Raw genomic sequence first — 10,632 nt, 5'->3', positions numbered from 1 at the left:
CCCATGACCGTAAACCGAGTCGACCTTATTGGTTGAATTCATCCGGGCTGTGGTTAGTTATTTGCAGCCACGGTTGATCAACATCAACCAACTTGGTTAGGCGGCAATTATGGCGCAGACCATAGTGGTATTGATCTATCGGACCATAAAAGGTACCGCAACTTGTCGTGTCGATGGTAGCATTGCACCATGACATTGGTGCAGCAAGATTGGGAAAGAAAGAACCCTTTTTGCAAGGACTTGTTGGGCCTGCTCACATAAGTGGTGGGTGGTCTCCTCAATGAGTGTTTGCATCGGTTAGCGTGTCTCATTGACTGCGTCACTTGATGGTAGTTGCCACATGGCCATGGCGTGGGCGTACTTAGGGCAGCCCGACGTGGTGTGTGAAGTCCATGTGACTTCAATCTGAGTGCATATAAAGAAAAAAATGTGCATATACACGATAAACAAAGCTTATCGCGAATATGGCACTGCTCATGGGTACGAAAATGTATGCCATAGCTCAAAAAATAAATGTTTGAATGTGGGCTTTGGGTCGATCCGAATTCTAAGAATTTTACACATCTTGGTGGTGCTTATGACACCCAAGTGATAAGATGCATACAATGTGCTTGAACTTAGACACAAGTTCGAGATTTTAGAAATCTCTCGTGGTGCAATGGCTCGCACAAAAACATAAATAAAAGTGATAAATGTATGCATAAATATAAAATTTTCAAGATTATGGGTATACCTACAAGACGGTATATGTTACCGGATTCTCTGGGCTTTAGGTACATCTGAAAGACGGTGTATGTTATCTGGCCCGTGGTCTACCTTGAAGAGGGTAGATGGTACAAGCTCCGTGAGACAGTTGAGTTTTCTTGAGAGCTAGACGTCTCACCCGGTCCCTAGTCCACAGAGTTAGGGGGTCAGGACTACCAATGTGTCATAGGTGGTAGATCCAAGTCTTTTGCAGAAGTTTTCAGGGTGTATCATAATTCTTGTTCTAACCACTGGGAAGCTTTCTCTCGATCACGGACCATCCCCTTTGGATATCCATACGGCTAGTCATACGGGTTATTAAATAATAGACCCCTGTATGGTCTTGGTTCGATACGATATCGAATGCCTGTGCGTACCCACATGATAAGTGAAAGATAAACATAAAAGTTTTACTTTGTTCTCATAATAGTTTCTGAGTAAATATTGTAATCCTTATATTGAATCTTAGAAATGGTAGAAACAAGTAATGACTATAAGAATGAGCATGTATCTGGTATTTTTTTGTTTCATAGTAAAAGTAGAAAGCATGCATGTCTTAATAGAAATTTTCTTCTTAGCAAGTTATGTTGTATGAAATTTTATGAGTTTAATAACTGCAAATGTTGCACATATTTCTACACAAGACACTAAGCACAACATATAAATATAATGCTTTTTACACAGACAGGAGACTCTAACCCTTCTGCATTTTAAATTTTTTCATATAGCAAATGAATGGAGCAATCGTGGGTGTCGCAACAGAAGTAGTTATGGGATCTCAGTTTTCAGTATTCATGTTTAGACTCTGATTAGTTAGATTTATGTTTCAATTATGAGATGTAATTAATGATATTAATGCTTTAATTAATGAATGAAATGCTTTTTAGTACTTCTTTGTTTTACCCTCGCCTGACACTTGAACTTATCACTTTTGCTATTTCAAAAAACAACAAATCCAAAATTTATCTTCCAAATTATTGGGGTGTCACACATTGATTTTCAAGTCTTAAATGATCCTTCTTATACATCATAATCATATGACAAAAGAGTTTGTTTCTATAAAGGCATGTATCTAGATCATATACATACAGTGAAATTTAAAAAAAAAGTAAAAAATATGAAAATCTTGATGAGTTTTACATATTTGACTGGTTTATATATTTTAGTTACCCTAGAACAAAGAAAACTTGAATATGTAAACTGGTATGAACTGAGATTTTCATAGTTTTTTTTTTTGCAAATTTAACCCTGTAGATGCATTCGGCATGGTCCATTTACTTGGAATTGAATATTAGATCATTGTAATCGGATCAAGATATGTAATTTTTTATGCTTGCATATTTACAAAAATTCTAAGCCATTAATTTTCAAACCTTAAAAGATCGTTCTTATATACATCGTAATCAGATGATCTAAGAGTTTGTTTCTATAAAATCACGTATCTAGATCATATTGTGATTTCGACTAGGCCGACTTCCCTATGACTCACCAATTCACGAACAAATATCTCACATTTTTGGGTCATAGACCCATCTCTTGGAAGACCAAGAAACTATATATCGGCGGTAGCTACATATGAGATGATTTGGTTAAGAGCCCTCCTAGTTGATCTTGGATTCTCGCATGGTAAACCAATGCAGCTATTTTGTGATAATCAAGTCGCACTCTACATTACAGCCAATCCGGTGTTCTACTAACGGACTATGCACATAGAACTTGATTGCTAATTTGTGCATGAAAAATTACAAGCCAGCATCATTTTCACTCATCATGTGCCTACTAATTTACAACCGACATATTCACTAAGGCACTTCCAATTTCTCTTCCTCTTAAAGAAGTTGGGAGTTAAAGGACCTCCACTCTCCAACTTGAGGGGGAGTATCAGATGTGGCAAGCAAAATGTGAGCCTCACCTACGTAGCCAACTAAATATGAAGCTCGTCCTAGCACACCAAATGTGTAGATCTCCCACCAAATGTGAAGCTCACCCAAATGGTCATGGCATATCCAGCCAAGATAACCGTGTCCTCATCCTATATCCACGAGATCCAATGGCTGTAGATAAAAGAGATGTAATCTGTTGTATTTTTCTGTCTTTATCATCTCTATTATCAAGGGATCTGTGTTCATATACCAGTCCATTTCTTAAGGAATGAGATAACGTATTCTCCTTTCCTCATTTTGTTTCTCAATTTCTCATCCCTAATCTCTTACTTAATTTTTAGTCAATCAGTTCTTATTTTTTAACAAAAATTGATTTGAATGCTGGTTGAAGTTTGAGAATATGGTACTCAACCACATTTGCCCTTAAGCCTACTTCAATCAAGTTTTTTTTCATCTTCAAGATTGCTGGTGGACCCATTCTCATGAATAATTTTCTCTATGTAAGCTCAAGACTCTTATATTGGAACACCACTAGGGGTGGCAATCGGGTCGGGTTGGCGGGTTGGCGTGTCAGCATACCTCAACCCGAACCCGACCCGTTTATTAAACGGGTCGGCTGTGCCAAACACGAACCCGACCCGTTTAATAAGCGGGTAACCCGACACGACCCGCCAACCCATTTAATAAATGGGTTGGGTCGGGTAAACGTGTTTTCAGGTTCGCGGGTCAGGTTGGCGGGTCGGGTTGACGGGTTGACGGGTCGGGTTGGCGGGTTGACGGGTCAGGCAGACGGGTTGGCGGGTCGGGTTGGCGGGTTGACCCACCCGCCTAACCCGTTTATTAAACGGGTCAGCCGGGTTGGCGGGTTGGCATACCCCCAACCCGAACCCGACCTGTTTAATAAACGGGTTATACGCGGGTCGACCCGTTTATTAAACGGGTTGGCTTAAGCCCAACCCGAACCCGCCTAAGAGACGGGTTGGCGGGTCGGGTTGGCGGGTCGTGTCAGAAATTGTCACCCCTAAACACCACCAAGGATGACCGTTGGGTTATCCAACAAAAAAAAAGACATTGCTTTTGAGTAAGAATTTGATTTCAGTGTACATATTGGAATCAAGTCATACAAAAAGTATTTCTTCCTACCCCCTTCAACTCATTTAGATTTGTGGCTGGGCTAGGGGGATAGCCGAGCCATTCTCTCGTGACAAAGACTGAACTAGCAACTAAACGAATATATTCAACGAGCAAAGAAAGAGAGAGGGATTCGAACCCACGATAGTTATTTGTTCGTAACTATTCCAGTTTTCAAGACCGGCACTATCAACCACTTAGCAAACTTCAGCCTACACCACAAGGAAAGTGATTTAGGCTTTGCTAGGGAGCTGGTGAGTGGAAATAAGAGATAAGGAGTGGATTTGTCAACTACATCCTTCTCAGGATGCAGCAGAAAATGGAATATGGGAGACCATCTCCCAATTACTAATCCTAAACAGTGGGATTTTGAGGATTTTCCCATCTTTGCCTCAGTTCTGGATCCCAAACAAACCATAAAAAAGTCTTACAAATTAGCATGGGTTTTTTTTTCTCTTTTTTGGTCCACCAATATAATTTCCCATTAGCTACTTCTAAGAAGAGGATATGCGTTCCTTTTCAGAGAGATCAGCTTCATTTCAATTATTGGATTCCTTTTCAGAGGAGAGATCAGCTTCATTTCAATTATTGGATTGGTGTTTCTAATGATGTTTGTGTCAGTGTGAATTAACAAACCTCTGGTTTAACGGATCGGATATAGTTAAAAACATTGGATTGGAATATGGAACATTTTTTCTGCATTCAGATGGTTACAACAAAGATTAGATCAGTGTTTTAGATTAGATCTAATTCACATTAAAATTCAAATCTAATCTGATATTTACAAGTAAAAATCTTATTTTTATTTTTTATTTTTTACATAAACGAATTTTACCACATGTAAATCTGATATGTTTTCAACCATAGCCCAAGCTCTGTCGAGCGAAGGGCTCTTGTGTCATAGATGCCCGAGCAACCTGCGGCCTTTGTTTGCTTTCAAGTTTCACCCTATGTCACAATCATAGTGACAAAAGTTAAAAACGGCAAAATATCGTTTTTCAACAACTCGTGAGAATTTGAAAAATTTTCATAAATCATGCATTTTTTTCTGCAAAATCTCTGCAATAAAAAATTTAATTAAAAAATATATAAAATGATTTTTATAAGAAAAAATAATAAAAACTATTTAAAAATAAAAACACATGGTTTTTTTTACGATAAATAGCCATTTAAAACGTAAATATCAAGTTTAAATTGTGGTATTTATGTTTTTTTATAAATCTCGTGATATTTTGAAAATCTTGCGAGAAATTTCTGTTTTAAACTTTCGGTCAATTTCTTGCGATATTATCACGAGAATTTCATAAATCTCGCGATATTTGTCACTATGGTCACAATTATGCCATTTATTTAGCTTGTCATGGATGACATGAAACGGATACGCTGACACAACTTTGACATGTACAGAAATTATTTTATTTTTCAAATGTATTTTTTAATTATTATATAATATTAAAAAAACATTTTATATATTAAAATATCTAAAAGGAACCCACCTAGAGATGCGGGTCACTTAATGGGCCTACCTCCCTAAAAAGTAAATAGTGCACTCACCAATGTTGACAGGGTTGATTTTAGCCCATAATCGATTTTCAAAAGGATTTAGAGAATGGGCGGGGTCAGACTCACATTGAATGCATTTGAATTGGTTACTTTTATTTTTAAATTTATAAAATCATTTTTTTTAAATTTATGAAATAAATGTTAAAGTAATAGATGGATCGGGTGATTCGGAAGTCCAAGCAGTCCCAAGATAAAATCAAAAGATGATAAGAGGAAGAATTCTGTTAAATCAAGGATAGTAGAAAGAAATCAGGCATCATCTAATGCTGGAACTCTTTCCAAAGTAGAGAGAATTGTCGCTAAATACTAACATAACAATGGAAAGTATTCTATCTCCAGATTCACGAAGATCTGGTCATACTTGGAAGCCAGAGAAGAGATGGATTTAATAAATACCACCTACCCATTGTTAGTCCATACTTGGAAGCATAGTGACAAATATAGCGAGATTTATGAAAATCTTGCGATAATATCACGAGAAATTGCTTGAAATTTTAAAACGGCAATTTCTCACGAGATTTTCAAAATATCGCGAGATTTATGAAAAAAACATAAATACCGTGATTTAAATGCGAGATTTATGTTTTAAACAGCTACTTATTGCAAAAAAACATGTATTTTTATTTTTAAATGATTTTTATTAATATTTTCTTATAAAAAAATATTTTTTAATTACTTTTTTTATTGCCAAGATTTTGCCCAAAAAAATGCAAGATTTATGATTTTTTTTTATTTCTCACGAGTTTTTGAAAAACAAGAAATTGCCGAATAAAAACATTTGTCATTGTGCTTAGAAGCAATAGAAGAGATGGAAGATATTTAATGAGGATTTAATAAATACCACCTACCCATAGGTGTTATATATATATATATAATAACAAATAAGATAATTGGGCCACACCAATCGTCAAACAGACAAACCACAGAAATTCTATCGTTAATTTAAATACAGCAATTAATAACCCCACCACTTATCAACACACGCTCTCAACACACTTTAATAATATCTAAAAGTTACATGGAGAACCATTAAAATAAAGGAGAATGATTGCCTCGCTTTGATGTTGATTTTAAAAACAAAGCTGAGTTATATTCTATAGCCACGTGTAAGTTTTGTGCCGTTGCACCTGACTGTCCTCCATCTCAGATCAGGGGGTACAGCGGCACAAACAAAGTGTGCAATGTGATTAACCTGACCAACAGTCCATTTTGTCTGGACTCTTGCAATTTTTCTGGGAGTCACCATTAAAGACTGAAAGAATATTTGTTGCACTATAGAGTATGGTACTCTCTAGCTGAATCTCATAGGTGCGATCTTAATTTTGCTGATTTGGCCACATGAATGAATTCAGCATGATCAATTTTGTTAGGAAATGCGCTTTATATCGCATGGTTTCGACGTAAAAATATGAATATTTTTAATAGCGAACCTTTGTTGTTGAGTTTTGTTAGCACTTTAGAAAATCCGTTGCTTATACAGCACGAGGTGGTGCTATCTATGAAATCCAGCCTGGTCTATGACCATATTGAAGCCGCCCAACTTGACTCGAGCCAGCTTACAAGTTGACCCATCCCCATCACAAAAAGTCCTTTAGGGCTCTCACATTCGTTAAACTTATGGTGGGTGGCAAGGATATCTGCTTTAGGGGGCATCGTGCTGTTGAGTATAAATAAATAAGACAAGCAACATAACGGACTCGTCAGCATCTCTCTCTCTCTCGTGCGGAGCGTCCTCGGCACGTGAGACGCGGTTACGCAGGTGGCCAACCAAACCGCCTTACCTGTCTATCCGTGTATGCATACGTACTCCTGGAAAGTACCTGGGTCCCACCACAATATCCACACCATCTCCCTCTCCACATCATCATCAAATGGGGTCGCTTACCTTCTTTTTAGCTCCCGACTCCTCGCCAATTACTCGCGCTTCGCCGATCGTCTCGCCTTTTGGCTGCACCGGACCGGTTCTACCTGCTCAAATCACAAATATCGCGATGTTTTGAAAATATCGTGCTTTTATTTCGACAAATTTTAAAATGCAAAATATTTCTGAAAATGCCATGGTGTTTTTTTAAATGAACATTTTTCGAATTTAGGATAATGTTTGTTATCCTCCGTGAGTTAGAAAATGATGCAGGAGCAGAGCATGGTCATTGGGGGTTTAGGATCCGTTTGGATCTATTTGATTTAATTAAATATTTAGCATAGAATTGGATTTTTGGAACGTAGTTAGGTTTTATGTCGTTAATAGAATTAGGGTTTTGTATTTTGTACGTAAATACTCCTGGTAGAGACTTTAATTTGGGGAGATGAATGAATGAGTTTGAGTATTTTTCTTTAATTTCTGCCTATTTTTCATTAGATTTCTAGTTTCCCCTAAAATAGTGTAGGAGTAGTTCATAGTTCATAAATTTTCTTGCGAATCGAGCGACTGATTTGCATCAAAGAAAAGACTTTTTTTGTACATATGACTTCTAGATATGATCTGCATGTTTGGTTTAGTAGAAACGGGCCGTTGGATCCTGTTTTTCCAGCATGTATGTCGGATTTTATGGGGGAATGAGAAATCGACGGCCTACAATATACTGAATTTTCAACCTTCAAAAATTTGTATTTTTACAAAAAAAATATCATCTAAGGGTCGGTTCCTACTAGTTTGACTACGCTGAACACGGCCATGGGTCAAATTTAGTCAAAGCATGGGATATGTGGATAAGAAAAAAAAAAGGTTCACTGTTATTTTCGTACCATCTTTTATTGAGAAATTACAATTTTTGTATGCACTAACTGCTGGTAATATCGTAGCCCACAAGGGCTCTCCTCATTTGGTAGGAGCAACTTGTGAATGTTACCAAGTTGACAGGACATCACAAGTTTGAAACCCATGGGTGGCATCCCTTGCCACAAGGTCGAAGCTAAGTGTACTCCCTGATGGGCCGGGGCCGGGGGACCTCAAGGGTTTTACCAACCGGTGGCCAGCCAATGTGTGGTCGGTGATGGGGTTTTCCCTTGGATTATTCAAAAAAACAAAACAAATGGTAATATTGTAACAAAATAGTTCTCTCGTTTGGAAGTCCATGGGAAGATTTTGTATTCTGTTTTTCCATTTGTATACAAAATTTTCACATTCCTTTCTCGCTTCCAAACGTGCCATTGGAGTGTGTGAATTACGGTTTTCCAACGCAGGAGACTAGAGGCCATCAACGTGTGGATCTGGGTCAGGTTCAGATGAATCTAAAGTCCATGGATCATCTAGGTTGGCTGTATGGTCGGAGATTCAAAACACCCACATAAATAGTTCCATCAAAGCTCCAAGTGACCTAGGACCAGTTTCCATTTCCTTTATGCTTCAGCACATAATCACAAACTGGACCTAGATCCGAATGGCTAAATAAACCAAAATGCAACCATCTGGTGTAGATTTCTAATTTCTTAACACAATCAACCAACCCACACGTTCGAACCTTAATTGGCCCCACCATATTAGGGATGTCAATGGACCGGTCACCGGTGAGACTTGAGAACGTCTCTTTCCAAGCAGTGTTTCTTCCTCTAGACCAAGAGGCACACGGAGAGAGAGAGAGAGAGTAAAGCTCATTCAATGCACAGAGGTTGGTCTAACACTCGTTCAATGCACCACCAGTTGTTTGACCACGTTGAGCCACTGGACCATCCCCACTCAAAAGAGCCAAGTTAACTTAACCATCTCTGTCGCCCGCCGAACCAAGTCAAAGGCTACAGCTACTGACTCTGGGTTCACACCTATTGTTTCCCTCTGACCCCGCGAGAGAACCGCAACCGAGCCATTTTCCAAACCGATCAGACCAGGTCAACGACCTTTACACCCTTTGATTTTAATGACCAAGATACTTCCGGAACACACACTCGCACTCTCTCATTTGACTTTAGTAGACGGGATGGGTCAAACTCGGACCCACTGATTCATTTCGTACAGAACACGTCACCGTCTACGTCGCAGCCAGTGAGCTTTGCGCAGTGCCAGTTTTTTTTTTTTTCTCCAACAACGCGTGGCCTACATGGGATCTTCGTTCTCCACGTCAGCGTTTGAGTTGACGTGTGAAAACAGCTGGAGTTGAATCAACAGGTCGGATTCACCCGTTGGCATGTCCAGCCTGGCTCTTTACAGGATATAACCGTGTCCGCGTTCTGGAAGCTAACTCCCCTCCGCCCGCCCATTTATAAAGACCCCAACTATTCCCTTTTAGGCAAACACCAACATCTATCCTTCAACTGAAACAAACCACTCTCCACACACACACGTAGTCCCCTTCTCTGTGATGATGAACACTCCCAACTACTATTTCAATTTCCAGGCACCGGAATTCTCATTCCTCAGCAGCAGCGGCGGCGACAACCTCCATTACGACAGCCCGGTTTCCGACCCTGGCAGTGCTGGCACCCTGCCTCCGAAACGCAAAGCCGGCCGCAAGAAGTTCCAGGAGACCAGGCACCCGACTTACCGCGGCGTCCGCCGCCGGAATGGCAGCAAGTGGGTGTGCGAGGTCCGTGAGCCGAACAAGAAATCGAGGATCTGGCTCGGGACGTATCCGACACCGGAGATGGCGGCGAGGGCACACGACGTTGCGGCACTGGCTCTGCGTGGACGGTCCGCCTGCCTGAACTTCACCGATTCGGCGTGGCTTCTCCCGTCTCCGGCATCAACTTCCGCCAAGGACATCCGGCGGACGGCCATGGAGGCTGCGGAGAGGTTCCCGCCGAAGGAGAATGAGGCCACGGCCGCCGAGGCTGACCAGCCGGAGCCGACATCTGTGGTGGCAGCGGGACGGGAGAACATGTTCTTCATGGACGATGAGGCGGTGTTCGCCATGCCCAGCCTGCTGGACAGCATGGCCGAGGGGTTGCTCCTCTCGCCTCCCTCAATCGTTGAGTGTGGATCCCCCTTTGATGACGCGGAGGACAGCGATGCTGACGTGCGGCTGTGGAGCTACTCCATGTGAATCGCTCGGCAAGAAGACGTCCCGGGTCGGCCATTACTCGGCCACCGGACGACGAGACGTCGCGGCACACTGAACGGTTTTTTAGAATAGTAGAGTTTGTATGATCACACCAACTCGGTAGTTTTTTAGTGTGAACTGTGAATTAGTCGGCAAATAAAAAAAGAGTATGCAAATTTGTCACTATGTATATATATATATATATAAATAAAAAGAGTGTAACAGTTGCTTACTCCTCTTTTTTTATAATTTACATAACAAACAAAATAGCAAAAAAGGCAAAAAGAGGAAATTCTTATCAGAAAGCTAGTCGAAGAGAAGCTTCCTCCGGACGGCTT

The 10,632-nt window shown here is 40.2% G+C and overlaps 1 protein-coding gene across 1 annotated transcript; it reads left to right on the top strand.

Moving 5' to 3' along the window:
- The first annotated feature begins 9,548 nt into the window (after positions 1-9,548).
- On the top strand, positions 9,549-10,526 carry LOC149833004 (dehydration-responsive element-binding protein 1A-like). Its single transcript, XM_090014836.1, has one exon. It carries the CDS (start codon positions 9,617-9,619, stop codon positions 10,295-10,297), a length of 681 nt encoding a protein of 226 aa, XP_089870962.1. The 5' UTR covers positions 9,549-9,616; the 3' UTR covers positions 10,298-10,526.
- The last annotated feature ends 106 nt before the right edge of the window (positions 10,527-10,632 follow it).

This window comes from Nuphar pumila, chromosome 7 (assembly GCF_984573655.1).
Source record: "Nuphar pumila chromosome 7, dmNupPumi1.hap1.1, whole genome shotgun sequence".
NCBI lineage: Eukaryota > Viridiplantae > Streptophyta > Magnoliopsida > Nymphaeales > Nymphaeaceae > Nuphar > Nuphar pumila.
This window is presented reverse-complemented; position numbering and strand designations above follow the sequence as displayed.

Bases quoted from the DNA above. Each gene is read 5' to 3' on its own strand.
- LOC149833004 (XM_090014836.1), top strand. From the start codon at position 9,617: ATGATGAACACTCCCAACTACTATTTCAATTTCCAGGCACCGGAATTC.